Source organism: Drosophila nasuta, chromosome 2L (genome assembly GCF_023558535.2).
Source record: "Drosophila nasuta strain 15112-1781.00 chromosome 2L, ASM2355853v1, whole genome shotgun sequence".
Lineage (NCBI taxonomy): Eukaryota > Metazoa > Arthropoda > Insecta > Diptera > Drosophilidae > Drosophila > Drosophila nasuta.
This window is the reverse complement of record NC_083455.1, coordinates 27920559-27941628: the sequence shown is the minus strand read 5'-3', so window position 1 is coordinate 27941628 and position 21070 is coordinate 27920559. Positions and strand designations below refer to the sequence as shown.

General features: G+C 46.2%; 4 protein-coding genes across 5 annotated transcripts in view; 2 read left to right on the top strand and 2 right to left on the bottom strand.

Moving 5' to 3' along the window:
- Positions 1–100: 100 nt before the first annotated feature.
- On the bottom strand, positions 101–1635 carry LOC132790944 (neuronal acetylcholine receptor subunit alpha-2). The gene is made up of 4 exons (XM_060799739.1): positions 1512–1635; positions 1241–1449; positions 554–1181; positions 101–498 (listed from the first exon to the last, which is right to left on the bottom strand). Exons 1-4 carry the CDS (start codon positions 1633–1635, stop codon positions 101–103), a joined length of 1359 nt encoding a protein of 452 aa, XP_060655722.1.
- A 658-nt stretch (positions 1636–2293) lies between these two features.
- On the top strand, positions 2294–4064 carry LOC132791034 (minor histocompatibility antigen H13). The gene is made up of 2 exons (XM_060799848.1): positions 2294–2653; positions 2731–4064. Exons 1-2 carry the CDS (start codon positions 2435–2437, stop codon positions 3697–3699), a joined length of 1188 nt encoding a protein of 395 aa, XP_060655831.1. The 5' UTR covers positions 2294–2434; the 3' UTR covers positions 3700–4064.
- A 545-nt stretch (positions 4065–4609) lies between these two features.
- Positions 4610–5887, top strand: LOC132791684 (SUMO-conjugating enzyme UBC9-B). 2 transcript variants are annotated; one of them, XM_060800825.1, is made up of 2 exons: positions 4610–4768; positions 4846–5887. In XM_060800825.1, exon 2 carries the CDS (start codon positions 4984–4986, stop codon positions 5461–5463), a length of 480 nt encoding a protein of 159 aa, XP_060656808.1. In that variant the 5' UTR covers positions 4610–4768; positions 4846–4983; the 3' UTR covers positions 5464–5887. The 2 variants fall into 2 exon arrangements, with proteins under 2 accessions (XP_060656808.1, XP_060656729.1); XM_060800746.1 differs by having other exon boundaries at positions 4842–5887.
- A 1149-nt stretch (positions 5888–7036) lies between these two features.
- The window catches only part of LOC132792522 (zinc finger protein ush), a 60913-nt gene continuing 46879 nt past the window's right edge, over positions 7037–21070 (bottom strand). Inside the window, exons 3-8 of the mRNA XM_060801971.1 lie at positions 10796–11772; positions 10322–10704; positions 9882–10142; positions 8371–9808; positions 8167–8306; positions 7037–8109 (exon numbers count right to left, since the gene is read on the bottom strand). Of these exons, the coding sequence (XP_060657954.1) occupies positions 7671–8109; positions 8167–8306; positions 8371–9808; positions 9882–10142; positions 10322–10704; positions 10796–11772 (3638 nt within the window). The 3' untranslated portion in view covers positions 7037–7670. The remainder of the gene's footprint in view (positions 8110–8166; positions 8307–8370; positions 9809–9881; positions 10143–10321; positions 10705–10795; positions 11773–21070) is intronic.

Sequence of the window (21070 nt, the reverse complement as noted above, 5' to 3'; positions counted from 1 at the left end):
TGTACTTGTTAATTAAGGATTAGTTTTGTATTTAGTAATATGAGTATAATAGAATTTGAAATAGTAATAAGCATCAACCGCGAATGAGAACAACTCAACCCTAGACGCCGTAAACGATGCACAGCACCGCGAAGACCAGACCAAAGCCCAGGAAACAGATGCGATCCACAGCGGTGGCCAGCAGCACCCAATCATACTGCAGAGCACGAGCCGAGGGCACTTCGCTGTTAATGTCCAGAGGATTGATGGGCTCATCTGCATTCTCGTACACATGGTCGTCCAATTCCTTGATGATGCCGTTGCCATTTCGGGCGGTCATCGATTCACTCTCATTGCTGAAGTAGGAGAGGAAGAGCCAAGTGCCAAGCTTACCATTCAGCAAATTCTTGAGGAAATCGGGCAGTCGCCGCTTGTGCTGTGCTGTGGCCAGATAAAGCACCACAACTTCGATAATCATGGATAGGCTGAGCAGCAACAAGCTGGCGCTGTAGAATACCACTGTGGATGCATGGAATGTATTACAAGTTGTAAAAGGCATACAAATTGTACTTACCAATTAGTGGCGTGTTCTCGGCCAGCACCGGCAAGAGTTGGGCAAAGTACATGAGGAAGGCGGAGATCAAGACGATGAGGATGCCATTCAGCAGTATCTTCTCGCCCATTTGAGGTGGCAGCCAGAAGGTGGACAGCGCCAGGATGACAATGCAAATGGCAGGTGTATAAATGACAGCTGTGTACATGGAGGATCGACGCTTCACCCTGAATGTGAATTCGATGTAGTTGTAAATGTCTTTGTGCACAAACTTCGTTAGGCCGCTGAGAATTTCCCATTCTGTGGACTCAACGACGTTCTCGTAGTTGAGCTCATGATTCTCCTTGTTGTAGACAGCGTCAATGTGATTCATCGACCAGGTGCCAATTTTCAGTTTACACGTCTGTTCGTCGTAGGGCCAGTTGCGCATATTGAGACTGCAGTAGGCGGTGTAGACAGCCGGAGTGACCCAGAGCACGCTACCATCGCTGGAGAGGATCAGCTGCGTGCTTACCAGAAAGTTGCCCTCCTCAACGGCCGAATTGAAGAGCGTAATCTGTGGCTTCCATAACTTGTGTCCCGACATATGCACCTTGGTGATGTTGTCGTACTCACTTGCATTCCAAATATGTGATTCATCTTTCCAGCGCTGTGATGTTGCATTAGTTTAATATTAAGACCGTGCTGAGGAATTCTTGGGCTACTCACCGCATTTAACCAGCAATGGAGCGTGATCTTTCCATCCAGTTCGTCGATGTCAATGTAATTGACCGAGAGCCCAAGGCTGATGTTCGTTGGATGCCCTCCAACAGTGGGCTGAGTGTGCTCGTCATAATTAATAAAAATATTCAGCTGCAGCTTTTCGATGGTGCTGATGTTGGCCTTATCATCAACAGCGCCATCGTCATCGGACAGAGCTAATCAGAGATATATAGTTTGTCAGGGATTGTGATAAATTCTTGATTACAATAGCACTTACAAGTGGCGCCTGGTACGGAAATGAGCATGCAACCCATCATCAGCATCGCCATCGTTCCTATTGCCCGTTGAAGGAACAACGGCAGCCCACGACCGGAAATCTCAGTTTTTATCTTTCTCGACATTGTTTTCTTCAAGTTCACAGCGTTTTTGTATGGTGAGTATTATTTTCGGAATTCTTGTTCTAATTGTGTTTGTACAATGTGTACGCTCATCGGGCTCCAGTTTTCGACTGAGGATCGCTGGAGAATCGCACACAGAGTTTTGTTTCGCACATGGCTGCAGCTCTTTTGTCTGATAACGTGCAGCGACGAGAATGCTGGCGAGAGACTGCTGGATAAGAGATAAATTCCATTCACACTCGTGCGTTACAATAGAGTGTGGAGAAGCAAAAGTGGAACAACGGCACATATTTAAGTAAATATCAAATTCATTCGACAGCAACAGTATAGTGCAATCATTTGAATCTACCGCCCATATGTGCAGAACAATACCACTATCGATTAAAAGGTGATTTAAGTTTGCGTAACAATCGATATTTTATGGCAAATATAAATTTCAAAGCATCTAAATATTCAAATATTTATTCAAGAAATTATTCAATTTAATCTGAAAAGGGTATACAATACAAAATAATAATAAATTATAAATATTTGCTTACAAAATGCATTTATAATATTCGCCATAAAAAATCGATGCTCGAAATAAAGCATCGATACATCAATGTATCTGACACAAACGGGCACACTCTTCTCTACTGTTGACGTGTGCGTTGGTGTGCATACTGTTGTTGTTGAGTGCTGCGTGTCAGTTTTGAGTTACCCCCAAACAGTGTGGGCCGAACGATTTGCAACAAAAATCGTGAACGGCGCATTAAGTTAAGTGAATCCTTAGTGAAATAAGTGACAAATAACAAGAGCAGACATGGCGGAAGAGGTCATTGGCAGCGTAAAAGAGGCAATCAAAGGAATCCTCGAAAATGTGAATGGAAATGCGAATGCAAAAAATGAATCCATTACTGCCGAAAAGAAGCCGTCGACGCCGGAGGGTATCGCAGTCGCGTATGGCAGCCTCGTCATCATGGCTATGCTGCCCATTATCTTTGGCTCCATACGTTCCGTGAAGCTGCACAAGCTTAAGAAGGTGAGTTGCATGCAAAATAAATATTTTCTTCGCTGAGTGATTTTCACTTTTACTTTCACTCTGCACATCTGCCACAGTCGACAGGTGAGAAAGCGGACACAATGACCAAGAAGGACGCCATGTACTTCCCACTGATTGCCTCAGTGGCCCTCTTCGGCCTCTACATGTTCTTCAAAATATTCCAAAAGGTCCACATCAACTTGTTGCTCACCGGCTACTTCTTCGTGCTGGGCGTGATTGCTCTTGCCCATCTGCTGAGCCCCGTGATCAATTCGCTGATGCCTGCCGCAGTGCCAAAGGTGCCATTCCACATTCACTTTACAAAGGGCGAGGGCAAGCACAAGGAGGACATCATCAACTACAAGTTCTCCACACATGACATTGTGTGCTTGGTCATCTCCTCCGCCATCGGTGTCTGGTATCTGCTGAAGAAGCATTGGATCGCTAACAACATGTTTGGTCTGGCCTTTGCCATCAACGGTGTCGAGATGCTGCATTTGAACAACTTTGTCACTGGCGTTATCCTGCTTAGCGGACTCTTCTTCTACGACATCTTCTGGGTGTTTGGCACCAATGTCATGGTGACAGTGGCCAAGAGCTTCGAAGCGCCCATTAAGCTAGTCTTTCCCCAAGACATTCTCGACAATGGCTTCAACGCCTCGAACTTTGCCATGCTGGGTCTTGGCGACATCGTGATTCCTGGCATTTTCATTGCACTGCTGCTGCGCTTCGATGATAGCAAAAAGCGCAAGACCCGCATCTATTTCTACTCCACCCTGGTGGCCTACTTCATGGGCTTGCTGGCCACGATCTTTGTGATGCACGTCTTCAAGCACGCACAGCCAGCGCTTTTGTATTTGGTGCCAGCATGCATGGGAACACCATTGCTGGTGGCTCTGGTGCGTGGTGAGTTGAAGGTGCTCTTCGCATACGAGGATCATCCCGAGGAGAAACCCGAGAAGAAGGAGAAGAAAGAAAAGGATGAGAGCGGCGGCGCCAGCAGCAGTAGCAGCAGCAAAAAGAAGGAGTCCAAGAAGGCGAAGTAATTCCATAGAGTAACTACTTCCCTCTCAAACAACCCGCGTAAATGTCTTCTATTTTATTGGCCAAGTCACGAGAGCAGCACACACTTTGTTTGCGTGTTTTCTTATCGGTTGCACATCTACAATACGCTTCCTTATGCGCTTATACTGCAACTTCCAGCAACCAATCTATAAAAGACGATTCATTTTTGATCTAGGAATGTTCCTTCACAAGGCACAACCACCTTATTGAGTTCGTATAAGTTAAATTAATAGAAAGCAAATTTTCCAATTTTTTATAAAAAATCAAAACTGCATATAACTTTAAAAAACAGAATTGTATCAAAATTACGTACATATAAGAACAATAAATTGAAATATTCCAAGAATTTCCAAATGCAAATAAATTCAAATATTCCGCTAAAATAAAATGTGTTTTTAAATCCGGGCACATTGTTGATATCGATAAATAACAAGTTTAACAGCGATAAAAAAGTGTGCTGGTAAACGGATGCAGAACAGCTGTAACAGTACACCAGTAACAGTGCCATGTGAGTTTAATAAGGTGGCGCACAATAGCATACGTGAATTTCTTATTGTGAAAATCGCTTTTGTTCAACAAAAATCCAATTGAGAGACGGAAAAGGAGAACTGAATAGTGAATAAAAAGAAATGCGCTAAATCGAGCTAATTTTTTAAAGTTACTCACATTTTGCACGAGTTTGAAAATATACTAACATGTTAAATTGTTGGTCACTTTTTTAATTTAGTGATCGTCAAATATATCATACGTATACTTTACGCATAAAGCAAGCTATAGGAACTCTGATTAAAAAAACAAATCAAAAATTCTATTATAAAAGAATATATATTATTTTGCAGTAAAAATATCGTTTGCCGTAAATAATTTATCGATAAAGAGCCATCGATGTTTCGCCACCTTTACTCAACAGTTGTGGAGCAGTGGTGATTACTGTAAACACAGCCAAAGCCGTCAAATTGCGCTAAAATTGTGCAAAAATTGTGAAGTATAGAAAAAAACTATACAATTTCATTGGAATTCCGAGCGAATTTCAAAGAATATTGCACAAGGGTATGTATTTCACTTGTGACTGCGCAACTGGTTCGTTATTTTGTGTTTTAATAATGACGGCAAACTTTTTCAGACAGACGCAAGCAGCGTGTACAGCGAGCACAGAGAAGAAGCAGAGACAAGGAGACTCGGCGATAGAAAAACGAAAGCGAAACGCAAAACTCGCTTTCTAGGTTGCTAACTTGTAAAACCAACAACAACATAAGAGAAAAAAGATGTCCGGCATTGCTATAACACGTTTGGGCGAAGAGCGAAAGGCTTGGCGCAAAGATCATCCATTTGGATTCGTTGCACGTCCGGCCAAAAATCCCGACGGCACACTTAACCTGATGATCTGGGAGTGCGCGATCCCCGGCAAAAAGTCCACACCCTGGGAGGGTGGCTTGTACAAGCTGCGCATGATCTTTAAGGACGACTACCCAACGTCGCCACCCAAATGCAAGTTCGAGCCGCCACTCTTCCATCCCAATGTGTATCCGTCGGGCACAGTGTGCTTGTCGCTACTGGACGAGGAGAAGGATTGGCGTCCGGCCATCACAATCAAACAGATCCTGTTGGGCATTCAGGACCTGCTTAACGAGCCCAATATCAAGGATCCGGCCCAAGCCGAGGCATACACCATTTACTGTCAAAACCGTCTCGAGTATGAGAAACGTGTTCGAGCCCAGGCTCGTGCTATGGCAGCCACCGAATAAAGGAACCAATAACACAATACAACACAACAGCAAGAGACAAACAAGAAACAACTGAAATACCGCTACTCTCTTCATATTTGCACACACACAACAACAAAGAACATAATAGAACTAAAAGTGATCATCAACACAAAACAACAACAACAAACATTTAGGATCGAAGCGTTTTCGTGAACGCTTCCTCTTCTGCTAACTACAAAACATTTTCATAATTCCTAAGTTCAATTAATTCAATTGATTTTAATGATGTCAAACAATATGAGCATTCGGATTTCACCAATTATAAATTATATATATAATACATATAAAATTTACCTTATAATTAATATACATATATATATATATAGATTTCCAAAATTTTTTGATTACGAGGCACTGTAAGATCGATTTGCTTTTATTTCAATAAATCTATATACATATTTGACATATGTACTGAAGTATCTTCCCAAGCCAGATTTCTGCTTTGCTGCGATGACGCTGCATTTTTGCTTACGTCACCTTGCGGCGACGTAAAAATTGTGCGATTCAATAATATATTATAGCCCAATATCTGTATAATCCGGTAATAATACAAACCAAATCCCTGTTCAATATTTATATTACGTTTTAGAAGAGGGGTGTGCAGGGTTTTGTGATTCGCAGAAAATCCAATACGTAATTCAAAGTGAACCTAAAAGTATGCAACAGAAATTTACGTTTTTCAGCTGCTGAAGAGAAACTTGAAATCACAAAATCCTTGATATCTCAGTTGTTTACAGGACGATTTGAATGTCCTTTGGTAGGATGGAGGGCCTTTCCAATACGCTTCGTCTGACATAGGTCCTGCAAGGATCGGACAGGATACCGCCGAGATATACAGAATTTTCTGTTTACAAAAATATCCTTGTAACTTTGTTGTTTACAGGATATTCGTCCTTTTTAGTATGCCAATCGGTTTCTATTGAGTATTGATTTATTTGTGCCAAAGGACATCACGATCGTCCTTGAAATGGCCGAGATACGGATACTTTTCTAGTTTTATAACAAATTTTCCATGCCTACCCCTTGAAAAATTTGAAGAAAATTTTTGGAAAAATTCTTAAAACTTTTTGATGTCAATCGATTGTTCTGGTTACCCTGATTACAAAAAGGCATGTTCTTTTCAGATCCTTCAGAATATGGCTGAGTTATGGCTAAAAAACGAAAGTCCTTTTTCGAAAACAAGCTATATCTCGGCCATATCCTGCCGCATTTTCAAAGGACACATATTGTTAGAATCACAAGGACACACTCTATCGATCGGCATCAAAAAAATATGGGGTCATCTAAGGATCCAATACTTGTAATTTTTTTGGTATACAAAAAAGTCCTTGGACAAGACATTCGTCCATTATAGTACGCCAATCGGTTTGTATTGGTTCGAGTTATCCTTGTGCCAAAGGACATAATGCTCGTTTTTCAAATGACTGAAATAAAGTGGATTTTTGAAAATTTTGGCCATTTTCTATACTTTGTTGGCACATCAAAAAATATGGGGTCCTTTGAGGATAGAACACATAGGAGTTACAAAGGACATTCTAAATTATTTTGAATAAATTAATTAGTTTTATTGTCGCACACTCTTAATGTATAAGCATAAATGTAACCACATATACATACATGTATATGCATACGTGTTAAATGTTAATTATATATATTTAAATTATACAGTTTATTGTTAAATTATGGGGCACACTCTCTTTAGCGTTAATATAATATAATTATTAGTCGTATATTGGATCTATAGGATTATTCACCACAGCAGCACCCGAGTGTGGGTGACATGCTCCTAGCGTGGGATCAGAGAGCGAAAGTTGCTCCCTAAAGATTCTATATCTAGATATATGTATTTATGTATGTATATATAGGTGTATGTATCGTATGTATATGTGAAAACTTGTAGTTTCTTGCACTCAATGTAGTTTCTGTCTAAGTGGTAAGCTTTGGCATGCATTATATGTCATGATTTCTACTATAAGTTTATACGAATAGTGGTTCTATATAAGTATCTGCTGCATTTCTATCTGCATCTTTATCTTTACTTGTGCACGCAAGCATCGTTCATGTGTTGGAAGGGAGATTCTCTGCGAATACTTTCGATTGGAGGGCAAGCGACTTCTCTTCACTTAGAAGCACTTGTAGTACCATTCGAGCTGCTTGCGCTGCGCCTCCCACATCAGCTGGCTCTCTCAAATGGCCGCCTCCTGTAGATTCTCCTTGTTCTTCTGGAGCAGCAGCAGCTCGCTGGGCGACTGCAGCGGTACAGTGGCACCCAGGAGATTGTGATTCATGTGATTGGGACTGGGGCTATCGTTGGCCTCGGGACGATGCATCTTGCTCTTGCAGTAGAACTGCTTGTGGGCCAGATAGGTCTTGACATAGTTGAAGGATATGTCGCAGGTGGAGCAGTACTTCTTCATGGCCTCGGCCGCTGCGCTGTTTCCCAGCGGAGAGTTCGACACTGGCGGCGGCGGCAGCGAAGGAGGCGATACATCCATGCCTATGTCCTGAGGTTCGGCCTTGATGTGAGTATGTGGTGTGCCAATGGGTGAGTTGTTGTTGTCATGCACCAAGCTCAGTGTTGCTGCCACGGGTGGTTGCTCTAGAGGCTCCGACTTAATGTGGAAACTGTGGGGAAGATGCAAGATTAAAGGGAATTCATTTCATATTCTAGGTATAACTTACCTGGCTACTGATGAGCAATCGCGATCGCCATTGACGAGCGCCACTTCGGCATGCGGATTGATTTCTTGGTCCCGCGTCTCTGGCGAAATCGAGGGCGAGTTGATGGCCACGTGTGGATGCAGCAACTTCATGTGGCGTAGCTGTAAAGATAGAGAGAGAGTGGAATTAGTTAAGTTGCATTACACAAATTCAAAGAAAACTTACCACGTTGCCTTTGTAGCTAGACGCATAGTTGCAGTAGTCGCAATTGAAGATCTGTGGTGGATGTTGCGCCTGCTGCTGCTGCTCCAGTTGTTCCTGAGGCGAGGCCACAACCGGAACATCCAAACCGAGTCCAACGGGAGTCGCAGCAACAGCTGCAGCCGCAGCAGCAGCAGCCGCGGCAGCTGCATCCTCCTCGAAGATGCAAGTCATGTAGTGCTCCTCGTTCACGTCGCTCGTCTTCTTGTCGAAATGGGTGCGAATGTGAGTGCGCATGCCACGCAACGTGTTGCCCTTGTACTGGCAAATGCTGCAGCGGAACGCCTTCACTGTGCCATGCATCTCCATGTGCTTCCTGGCCAACGCTGCTGTAGGACTAATAACACCGCAGACGGGACACTTGTTGACACTGTTCGAGGAGGCGCCCGACGCGGCCGCGGTTGCCGCAAGTGGAGGCAGCTGGGGAGCAGCCGGAGGTGGACAAGGTTGGCCAAGTTCGTGAAGTGTCTTGCACTTGCCGCACTTTTCCTTGGGCAGCTGTGGGGGATCAGCAACTGGCGTGGCTGCTGCGCCACCCTTGGGGCAATAGTAATTCTGATGCGCACGCAGATTGTCCAGCGATGTGTACTTAATGCCACAGGCAGCGCAGATCAGCTGCTGATACGCCACCGGCGTAGTCTCTGCCGCGGAGGCAGCTCCTCCCACTCCAGCTCCAACTTGCGCTGTCGCTGCTCCGCTTGGCGGCGAGCTGGCGCTCTTGGCATCGCCCTCGCCCGACTCCTGGTTGCGGGCGGAGCAATAGTGCTGCTTGTGGGCCAAATAGTTCTCGTACTTGCAGAAGACAATATTGCACTCTTTGCACTTGGACACGCCCTGCTTCACATAGATCTGTGGCTGTGCACTTGGCGCATTGGCTGTCGCCGCAGCTGGAGCGTTGCTTCCGGCTCCAGGTGCAGTGGGGAAGCCCAGTTTGCTGGCCAGCTCCGCAGTGCTGCTGCCTGCTACAGCCGCTGCGGCAGCGGCAGCCAGCTTGAGCGCCAACTCAGGGTTGGTCTTGGCCAGCAGGGACTCGGAGAGCGCAAAGTCCGCAGGCAGCATGGAGCGCAGCGGTGGCAAATTCTCCAGCAGATGTGGCACACCTACACCTACGCCCAAAGTGGGCGGCGACATGGAGGCAGCGCTGCCAGCGCCGGAGCTGCGAGGACTCACGACCCGTCGTTTGGGCGAGGGACTCATCGAGGGACTGCTGGGCAGCGAGGGAGCGCACACAATCTGCTCGGGGGTAACGCTACCACCGCTCTCCAGGTTCTCTTTGCCTGCAGCAGCCAAGAGCGTCTCCTCTGCCTCGAGCAATGCGGCAGCGGAGCGCACGAGACGCTGACGCTGCAACAGCGCCGAGATAGGAGAACGACGCAGGGAGAGATCCAGTGGGGTAGACTCGCTAAGGAAGGAAGAAAAGGATTAAGGATAAATTTAGCGAGTGTTATTCACTTTTTTTCTGCCTTTCGTATTACCGAGTGGCGCCTCCTCCCGCTTCCTTACGCTTGGGCTCAGTGGGACTGCTCTTGGTCTCAGCTTCGCTGTTGCTTGCTGACTGACGCTCTGGTTCCAGGGCAGGAATCGGTTGCTGATTGCTGCTGGGCATTGGCGGCGTCGGAGTCACATTTCCGGCCAACGCATTGATGTTGAGTGCTGTGGCCAGCGGCTTCAAGGCGCCGTTGTCGAGGGTGAAGCAAGTGGACTCCGGGTTGACGATGCCCGAAGTCGAGGTGGTCCTATGAACAAAGCAAAGAGAAGAAGATCGATTCATTAGTAGACTGCATAAAAGGAGAGTTACTAGACCTGACCTCTAATTATAGAGGGAATATCTATGAACTAAATTATAGAGGGAATTTCTATAAACAAAATTATAGAGGGAATTTCTATGAACTAAACCGTTTAATTAATTACTTACAGCGGTCCCGGAATGAGGCTGGCTGCGCGGATAAGCGAGCAGGGCACAATTATGATCGGGTTGGTGGGCAGTGCCAGGAAGGGCTGTGGCGGCGTCACCTGCAACGAGGCAGCAGCAGCTGCAGCGGCGGCGGCAGCAGCCACCATGGCGGGAGTCGGGGTCTTGTTCCGCGACTGTGGACTGTGCGCTCCACTCAGTTTGCCAGCACCGACCGGGGTGGCTGTGCCGGGAGTGCCGGATGAGCCTGAACCGACGCCTGCCTCGGGCTTGGGTGTGAGCTGGCCGTCGTTGCGGCGGGAGCTGCAGTAGTGCTGCTTGTGTGCGCGATAGGTCTTGATGTTGTTGAAGCGGATATCACAGTCGCTGCAATAGCGATCGATTTGCTGTGGGGAGAGAGGGAATAAAGCAGAGATTCCGGATTAAATTCGTGTTCGTTGCTGGCTCAGCGGGCAGTGGCCTCAACACACTACTCACTTGACTAGAGCTCTCCTCGAGCGAACCCGCCGCGACTCCGCTAGCACCTCCAACTCCCACTCCGACTCCTCCGACAGCTGCCACGCCATTGGCAGTCAGGCCGGCGAGGCTGGGCAGGCTGGGAGCTGGCGAGGTCTGATGCATGCGCATGTGCCTGTTGAGGGAGACCTTCTTGTCGGCACTGTAGGAGCACTGAGTGCACGCATATTGCTTTCCTGTGCGCGCCACCTTCGCCGGTGGCTCCGAGCTGCTTCCTCCGCCATTGTTGTTGCTGTTCCCGGTGCCAGCGGCGCCTCCGCCTCCCGCAGCTGACAGCTTATCGCCCGATCCGGCCTCCTCGTCCGCCTCCTTGTTGCGATGTGAGCAGTAGTAAGCCTGATGCGCCTCCAGGGTCGATGGAGAACTGAAGGCAATTCCACAGGGCAAGCACATGAAGCGCGCCGGCTTCAGCAGCGGCTCAACGAGATTGCTGCTGGCCTCGGCTAGACTCTGAGAAGATGACGGTTCCGGCTTGGACAGCTGCGGTGGCGGAGCGAGCAGCCGAGCATCGGCCAGATTGAGCTCCTTGGCGTCGGGTTTGAGCGCTGGATCCGACGCTAACAATGCATTAAGCCGCAGCTTCGGTAGCGCAGCAGTTATAGGTGTGGGTGTGGGCGGGGGACTGGGCGTGGCTGCTGCTGATGGCGGTGTGGCTGGCTGCTCCATCCGCTCCAGCTTTGGCACCAGCTGCGGCGTCGGACTGCGCGGCGGTGTCGTCGAGTTGTCAGCCTCCTTCTGCTGCTGTTGCTGCTCCTCGTGATCGGCATCTTCTGCCTCAACTTGGTCCATGTCAGTCTCCATGGGCTGGTCGGAGCTGTGGTTGCTTGTTTGGTTCTCCTCGCTAGGATGTTCGTCCTCCTCCTCTTCTGGCAGCTCCTCGAAGTCGTGCTGCTGCTCCTTCTCCTCGCTCAGTTCGTGTGAACCTAAATCTTTGGAATCTGCAAATAATAAGAAAATAACATTAAGAGAAATACTAAAAGGAGATCGGAGAAATGCTTAAAAGTGAGCATCATTGGATTACTCTTTAGATCCAATATTATCCCATTCTTAAAGAACTTTTTGTATTTTAGCTAAAAAAATATCTAACCCTAATGTAATTTATTTTTAGCAATATGATTTATAATAAATCTCCCAAGCATAAGCGTTCGATGTCAAGTAGGACTTCAAATCCACTGTAGAGTATTTGAGGTGGTATGGCATTTCTCTGGTTTTGGGTATCGCGATGCCATGTGAATCGTTTGTATGTGTCAAATGTGGCCAGAGTTTAGCAATTATTATCGAACAAATTGTCAGCGGTGCGAGTGAAGCGACAGGCAGCTGTGAAAACAATGCGACGTTGTCCAAGTCGAGAGTCGAGCAAGCGAGAGACAAGTTACCAGTCAAGGTGAGGTGGGGTGAGGTGAGGAGGGAAGCAGACAAGGTTCGAGGTTGCCGACCAATCGAGCGACCATCGACCGTTCGGCCATTTGGCTGTTCGCCTCTTTGGTTGTTTGGCAGTTTGGCTGTTTGGCTGTTGGCTTCTTTATCCCGCGAACGCATCTCGAGTCGAGTCTGTCGGATTACGTGGAAAACCGGCGAGTGGAAAAGCGCATGGTGGTCACACACACACAGCGAGCTAGCGAGCGAGCGAGAGCCAACTCCGGGCCAACAGCCAGAGCCAGAGCTCTTGATGATTAGAGCGCGGCCAAGCTGACATCTGATTTGTTTTTGGGCACAAAATATTATAACGACCAGGCGATGCGGCCGGATAAGAAGCGCGCAGCAGTCGCAAGCAGTGAGCAGCAAGCAGAGGAGGCAACATGGCCGATAGATATGACGGCGACGATAAGCACAGCCGCAACACAACAACGGCCCACGGAATGGAGAGACTCTCTTTAGGCTTCAGGTTCGATTCCAAGCGCTTCTCGTGCGGGCCGCCAATGCGCGTTGACCTGTCAATTCTTGGCTATTGAAATGTCAGTGCAACATTGTTGAAGTTGCTGTTTGCAGCTGCTGCGACTGTTCGGACTGTTGCAACTGTAATTTGTATTTGGCTGCAAGTTCGTCGCCTGAGTCTTTTGATTGCTGCACACGCATTGAACGACGACGATGCGAAGACGGTTGCCTCCCAGCCGCCCTAATTGCCGTGTCGATTTTCACGAATTCACACAAAAGTTGCACGTGAACAATCGACAGCATCTCGTGTGCTTCATCTGCAATCTTTAGCTCTCTCACTTCTTCTGGATTGCTGCATCCCCTGTCTCTCTCGCTCTCTTGATCTCTGCGCATTCCTGCGCATTCTGCTTATTTGTAAGATATTTATTGCCTTCGATTGGTGCGCGATAAGCAGCACACGTAAAGTGTTTGCTCGACGCAGCCGCAGCCGCAGCATTCAGCTTCAGCTCCAGCTTCAACTTCATCTTCCAATTCAACTGAAGATCCTCGGCTTCCCATTTCGCCAATTTGGCTGCGAAGCGAGAGCGCGAGTCGCGATGCGCGAGAGCGTGTTGCTAACAATGGTTGCTGCTGCTGCCGGCAGCGACAGCTGCTGCTGCTCCTTCGCTACAATTGCTGATGAGGATTAGCTGTGCTCTTTTGGCCAGCTAACTGCGTCATTTTATTGTTGTTGCCCCGTTGCCGTTGTCGACGATCGTTTGTTTAGCCATTTCGTAACGTTACGCCGCCTCACACACACTCCACACACACACACACACACACACACACACACACTAACACACACTCATGTGGAACTCGCCAACGCCAACAATTGTTTATCAATTTGTTAAATCAGCTTCGCTGCTGCCGCCGTCGCTGTTGCCGTCGCTGTTCGAGTTGCGATCGATCGTCGCCGATAAGCGACACAGCAACAACAGCAGGAGGAGCAGGCAGAAAGAGAGTGAGAGGGAGAGCGAGGGGCACACTTTATCAACCGGCAGATTACTGTTGCTGGTTTCTCACTTGGCCTCAGTCTCAGCAACAGCAACAGCTTCAGCTTCAACAATGTTGCTGCTCGCACTGCACTCGGTGGGCGTTGTATGCAGCCATAAACAATCGAGCAATTTGGTGTGCCCCGATCAGGGCCAGATCACAGCAGCAGCAGCAGAGGAGCAAGAGGGGGAGGTGAAGGTGAAGGAGGGAGTGGACGACCCTTTGTTCATTTGTCGCTGGTCGTTGAGGAACTGGCGACCGCCGTTGCAGCTAATCGTTTGCCGCGAACAAAAAGAAGAAGAAGGTCAGTTAACCCGAAATAACCCTCAACTGAGTAGCGAAATTCATTTTTGGCTGCATTGCACATCTTGATCTGAGGCAGCAACTGTAGACGCGACGCCAGTTGGTCTAGCGCGATGGAGTCTAGTCTCTCTCTCTCTTCGCAACGGTTGCACACGGGGCGTATGCGTAATGGTTGTAGGCGTGCTAAGAGCCTCGCCATGCTTTGCATGCCAGAGAGAGAGAGAGAGCGAAAGAGAGAGGAGGGAGTGCCACATTTGGCTGCGTATTATAATTAAACAAATTTCCCAAGCAGGCAGCAGGCGGGTGTTGAGCTGCAAACAAATTGAAAAACGTGAGCTGAAGCTTGGGAAAGAGGAGAGAAGCGTTGCCGCTGCTTTGTCTGATAACGAAAATCTTCATTTTCGCGCGAAAATGTTGCCACCTCGTGGCAAAGAGTCTTGACTGTGGCAATCAACGCCATCAGCAGCCAGTGGAACTCCACTTGCAGTCAGAGTTGGCCAGCTTCGGTCAGGTCTCTTTGAGGTGCTTTATCAATTGTTATTAATCAAAAGAGGCAGCAGCAGCAGCAAAAACAAATGCAGAGAGCGCAAAATGCAGCCAATTCGCAATTCTCCAATTCTCCAACAACATTTCATTTCACACTTTAACTCTGACTTTGCTTTTGGTTTTCGCTTCAACTCCGACTTCGACTCCGACTCCGACTTCGACCCGTGCAAATAATCAACATTCTCATATCTTTTGGTCTTCGCTTTTCGCTATTCGTGATTTACTCGCAGTTTGCAGTTCGCGCTGCCTTTTTTCAGCTCTTTTTTTCAGCACCTCCTTAGCGCTTAACACTATGGGAAACGACGCGTCCAGCGTCCAAATTCTTTGATCATCCCGATAAGCAATTGGGTTCTCAACTCTGCGTTGCTTCTCTACTCTTCTCTCGCCTCATCTCTGGTCTGCTCTCCTTATGCCACATTACACCCTCTACAACACAACACAGTGTGTTGTGAAATGCTCTAATAATTCTAATTATGTTCTACGTCGTAAAGTCCTGGCGCCTAATATATATTCTACTCTTTAAAATCCTATTGAGCCATTAATTAATTAGGAGAACTATAACAGCATTATTTCTAATTTATAACAATAATACTTCCGTCCAAAAGTCCGAGATCTAACAAACATCTTAAAGTACTCTCTAAATCAATACTTATTAATTAGATCAACTCACTAAATCTATTGAGTGTGCTTTAAGTTCAGTTATTAAAATTATATCTGCTTTCACTTCCATCTCAACATTTTAGGAATATATTCGAGGAATACTCTTTTAAAAAATAGCTGTAGACTATGTTCTTAGTTAGCTTATTTAACTGATTTGAATCAAAGCTATAATAGCAAAACGCTGGCAGTTTGTCTATTTACCGAATTTAATATATTTCAATAACAGTTTGATTTGAATTTTCCCCATTCGATTGACTACAATTGGAAGTGGGAATGCAACTTTATGTGTAGCTGCGACCTGGCTGAGAGTTCAGGCTGGCGACTAATTTAGCGCACGTATTCCAAGAGTTGAGTTAAGAGCAGATAGAGAAAGACGGAAAGAGAAGGAAAGATACAGAGAGAGTGAGATGTCAGACGGGGAAATGCAAACAAAGTATCGACTTGGACTTGGAGTTGTAGTCAGAGTCGAAGTCGAAGTCGGAGTTCTACGGGGTAGACATGAACTCTATCTGCAATCTATAGAAGCTGAACACAAGAGTCGCTGCAGAGAGAGAAGAGAAGAGGGAAGAGAAGAGAAGCGGGAGGAGATGCTGGCGACTCGAGGACTGTTACTGTAGTCAATTCCTCGAAATCAAGTCGAGTCTCAAACTCTTTTTGATGTCTTAATTAAAAAACGTGCAAATGATGCGACAGAGAGGGAACGAGCCGAAGGGGAGGAGGGAAGAGGGGAGCGAGTTGTGCACAGAGTTCAATGTTGAGCAATTGATGCAACTGTTCAGATGTGTTGCTGCTGCTGCAGTAGTTGTTGTTGCTGTTGCTGCTGTTGTTGCAACTGCCGCACGGCATGCTGATAAGACAACCAAGGAGAGGAGGGGCAGAGAGAGAGGAGGGGAGGGGCAGAGTCTGGGTTCAGAAATTGTCGCAGTGCATACTTGAAAATTTCGTGTGAGCACGCTCAGCGTCGTCGATTGTCGCTCGATCAGCAGCAGCAGCAACCACAGCAACAGTTGTCGTCTGCTGGCAACACACACACACACACATACACCAGCAAGTTCTTTTCGGTTTTGATCAATTGCGATCTGAAGTTTCAGCTGCTGTTGCTCCCACAATCTCGTGTGTTGCTGCTGCTTCAGCTGCAGTCGAAGTTGCTGCCGTGCAGCAACTGTTGCACAAATTTAAATTGACCCAAGTGCAAGTTTGAATGTTGCTAATCTCAATCTGCAACTCGAGTGTTGCCATGTTGTTGCTAGTACGCTGTCGACAACAGCAGCAGCAGCAACATCAGCAACATGTTGCTGCTGCTCTCATAATTTGCGTTTATTAAACACGGTCTTCATTTGCATAAACGTCTGCTTGTTATGATTAACATCGCTGGCAATGTTGCTGCCGCGCATCGCATCAGCAACAATTGCTGCAGTTGTAGTTGTAGTTGCAGTTGCAGCAGTTGCTGTAAACAAATCACGCTTCTGGCAGATCAATCAACGACATTTCAGCAATTGCTGCCAGCCAAAAAGCCCTGACAATTCAATTCCAAATTCCCTCTCCCAACAGCAACCACTGCAATCCCTTGCAGCACGACAGCAACATGTTGGCAAAAAGGGGGAAATTTCGACAATAGTTTTGTTGTTGCTTTGCTTTACTGTTACACTAAATTCGTGAGGGCGGCGACCACGCCCATCACGGCGACCGCCCACAGCCAACAGAAAAAAGGGGGAGTCAAATAAATAGAGAAGCGAAGTCAAAGAGAAGAAATCGTGTCTCGCATTGTGTTAACTTCATTGCATTGCCAATTTTTTGATGACTTTGATGAGTTTATCAAGCGAAGCAGCCACGACAACAACAAGGAAGGAGGAAACCAACGGCAACAGGGATTGGGGAAGGGGAAGGGGGAGGGCAGTTATGTCGCTTTGGCAGCTGGGCAGTAAATTAAAGAGGCGCGAACATTGCTGCGAGCTGTGTGAAGAACGCGCTGCGCTGTGCTGCAATAAAAAAGAGCAGAAATGAAACCAGACGAAGTCGAGGCTAAAAGTTGCAGACAAAAAGGGGACGGACCTCACACAGCAAGAGCAGGCGTTGTTGTTGCTAACAAGCTGTGTGCAGGCAACGACAACGACAACAGCAGCAGCCGCAACACAACAGCAACAACTGTGGCAACAGCAGCAACAAGCAGTTAACAACTACAAAAGCCAAATGCCGACACGCAGAGTCTCCGCAGTTCGCAGTCGCAACCTCAAGTTGCAGCTTCAGCCACGCAACAACGAGCTCTGGCTCTTCCTTCAGAGTCTTTGCCTGCGCCTCGAGTGACTAACAAAGCGGCACAGCAGACACATCATTACCTACCAATTAGGGCTCCAAAAGTGAGCGAGAAGGAGGCGAGGAGTGGAGTGGGGCAACTGTTCGCAGATCTGTCTGCCTCTTTTGGTGGCACAGTAAACGTTTACAGCCACAACGTGGGGAAAGAACAGTGAGGAGAAGGCTGCGAGTGACTGACAAGCAAATAAGCCATAATGCAGGCCTGGCCAAGAGCAGAAGAAGTCTTTCTCTCTCTCTCTCTCTCTTTCTGTGTTGTGCGTGTGTTGTCTACCTGTGTGCCTACCTGCTGCTGTTGTCTGTCTGCCTTGCTGCCCTTTTGGCTTGATGAAGTGCAAAGTGCTTGCTAACAGCTTGTAATGAGTGCCAAAGTGTCGCGCTTTATGCTCAGCTTAACGAGCCTCGCGAGGGGAGGTCCCCAAGGATCACAGCTACACTGCACAACAAAAGAGTGAAGACTCGAGATTCGGCACAATTAACTACAATAAAATGAAACTTCAAAGATTCATTTCGATATAAAGAAGTTGCACAACTATCAAGAAACGTCACACTTAAATAAAATACAATGAAACTTAAGTAGTTTAAAATTGATTTCTATATAAAGAAGTTGCTTAACTATCAAGTTATTTAAATTGAAATTATATTGAAGTATCCTTTAGCTAAACTAAAAATTGATATAAAAATTAAATAGCAAATTTATTAAACAAAGTCTTGACTAAATAAAGTGACAATAAATGCTACTGAGAAACGCTTAAAGAGAATTCTCTTCTCCAACCTTCTGTTGTCTTTATCAACACTCGCTGCTGTCGTGTGCTTTTTTGTGCACTGTCATCAGACGTTAATCAACACTTAATCTAGCAGTCGCACACTCCCCACTCATTCCACACTTCACTCCTTGTTCGGTTGATTCAACAATGCTCAAAAAGGATTTCAATTCAATTTGTGAGCTAGCTCGCTTGTGTTTGCTTGCAACAAATCGATTTATGTGCCCCGCCTCAAGCTAAGCACATTAACTCGAATGTTGCACAAATCAGCAGCAACAACAATAACAACAACAACAATTTCAATAAATAGACGAAGACGAGGGTCGCGCAATGCGAATGCAAACAGAAATGAGTTTGAAAATGGTAAATGGAAAATGATTTCCGACAACAACAGCAACAACAACTGCAGCTAATTGACAAGCATTTCGCAAAGTGTCAGCTTTCGAGTGTGTCCTGCCTCCCATTCACTTGCCATTCACTCTGCTGGCATTCATATCACTCGTTCATTTATTCAATCGCCTTCTAAAGTTACAGGAGACAGCAAATCCAATAGCAAAAGCAAAGGCATCGGGCGACCACACACAAAAATGAGGAAAACTCATCATAAAATGCTGCTCATATCACATAAAAAAATTACAACATAAATCACACACACACACACACATACACAGGACATTTATGAGGCACACACACATACACATTTCTATACTCACACTCTGACACACAAATTTTTTGGGGGGCTGTATTAAAAATAATATCGTCGTCTGGTCGAGAAAGATAAGAAAATTTATCCAAAGGATTGCGTGGTGTTATGGCCACCATTGAGCCAAGTCACTCAGTCAGCCACACGGACAGTTGCCACCCCTCTCCGCTCCCCCTCCTCCATTCCACTCCCCTCAGTTATCCTCCGTTTTGTGTGTGCGCAACCGCAAGGACAAGGCCAACCTGCAAAGTTGCCTCTCACACTCTAAGCGAGATTTTATGAGCAGCCCAAGTCGAAGGCATCGTCATCATTATCATCATTGCCATGTTCATCATCATCCAAGACAGGAGCAGCAGCAGGCAGGACTTAGGCTGGCTGCCTGTGGCGATCTGTGGCCGGCGATAAGAACTCTGCTCTTATTTTTTTCTTCTTTTCTGGTAAGCGAACGAATAAATTTCATAAAAAGGATTACCAGGCCAAGTGCCTGCCCCTTTTTGTGGAACACTGTGTGTGTGTGTCAATATTTGGACACATGTGGTGCAACGTTGTGTAATTTATTGTTAAAAAGTATAAATTTTATTTGCCACCCTCGCGTGCCCCTCGCAAATAAAGCAGAGAAAAGGGCCGCAGCAAAAGCGTAAAATAAAGTGCAAATAAAACAAGTAAGAAAGCTACAGTCGAGTGTACTCGACTGTGAGATACCCGCTACCCATTTTGAATAAAAGCAATATATTTTGCGGTATATTTCTCAAAATATACCAAATATACTACTAAAAACCAAAAAAAAATATACCAAATGGTATATTTGGTATATCGATATAGTACCGCATTCAAAATATACCATAGACAGCACAATATACCAGACTGTCGGCCAAAGTAAATTAGACCCCTAGTAAGTAGGCGTTTTTGCCCATACAAAAGTATTTCTTTAATAACTTCGACAATTTTTATCTGATCGCAACCAAATTTTTAGGAATCATAACTACTATAGTAATTATTATATATACCAAAATTCGTAACTCTAGCTTTAAAATTACGCTTGTTATTCGATTTTTTATTTGCGGGGCGGAAGGGGCGTGGCAAAAATTTGAAACAAACTTGATCTGCGTGCAAACATAACAAATGTTGTCGAAAAAAAATTATAGCTCTATCTCTTATAGTCTCTGAGATCTAGGTGTTCATACGGACAGACGGACGGACACACAGACGGACAGACACACAGACGGACAGACGGACATGGCTAGATCGTCTCGGCTGTTGAAGCTGATCAAGAATATATATACTTTATAGGGTCGGAGATGCCTCCTTCTGCCTGTTACATACATTTCCTGCCGGCACAAAGTTATAATACCCTTCTACCCTATGGGTAGCGGGTATAATTATGTTTTTGCTCTGCGATTTTTGGGCAATGATACGACACACATACAAGCACACACACACACACTCACATACTCTTGGATGGTGTGCAGTTAATCATAAATGCGAAATATGAGCAGGCGCCAGTTCAATTCCAAGCGAAAGTTGACTTCGCCTCTCGGTCACAGTGCGTATGCGTAATGTGACTTGTTGTTGCTGTTGTTGCTGGAGACGATGGACGTTCGCTGATAAGCCAAGGCGCGTAATGGATTTCTGTAGAGTCTCCTTCTCCCCTCCCTCTTCCCTATCCCCCCTTCTGCCGCTCTCTTCCACTCAACTGCTGCTAGGTTTTTTTTTGGTGCAGTTGCTGTTGTCATTTGTGGTTGTTGTTGCTGTTGTGTGGCCCGCAGCAGAAAGCTGCAACGCGTCCCGCATGGCAACTTGAGCAGCGAGTGAACAGCGACGAGAGAAGGGGGAATAGAGCTAAAACTTGGCCGTCAAATGATTAATTACATGCCGAAAAGCTATCTAACAATTTGACTCGCTGTCTCTGTGTATTTTCGGATTGTCATTAAGCCATGGCGAAAAAAAAAGAACACAGCAACAACAATAATAAAAAATTATGCCATAGATAAAATGCCATTAGAGAGTGGCGCTCATGTGGATGGAGCAGACAGACAAGCAGAG

Coding starts and splice junctions, on each gene's coding strand:
- LOC132791034 (XM_060799848.1), top strand. CDS start 2,435: ATGGCGGAAGAGGTCATTGGCAGCGTAAAAGAGGCAATCAAAGGAATC. Junction 2,654..2,730: donor AGCTGCACAAGCTTAAGAAG/GTGAGTTGCATG, acceptor CATCTGCCACAG/TCGACAGGTGAGAAAGCGGA.
- LOC132791684 (XM_060800825.1), top strand. CDS start 4,984: ATGTCCGGCATTGCTATAACACGTTTGGGCGAAGAGCGAAAGGCTTGG.
- LOC132790944 (XM_060799739.1), bottom strand. CDS start 1,635: ATGTCGAGAAAGATAAAAACTGAGATTTCCGGTCGTGGGCTGCCGTTG. Junction 1,450..1,511: donor TTCCGTACCAGGCGCCACTT/GTAAGTGCTATT, acceptor ATCTCTGATTAG/CTCTGTCCGATGACGATGGC. Junction 499..553: donor CGAGAACACGCCACTAATTG/GTAAGTACAATT, acceptor ATGCATCCACAG/TGGTATTCTACAGCGCCAGC.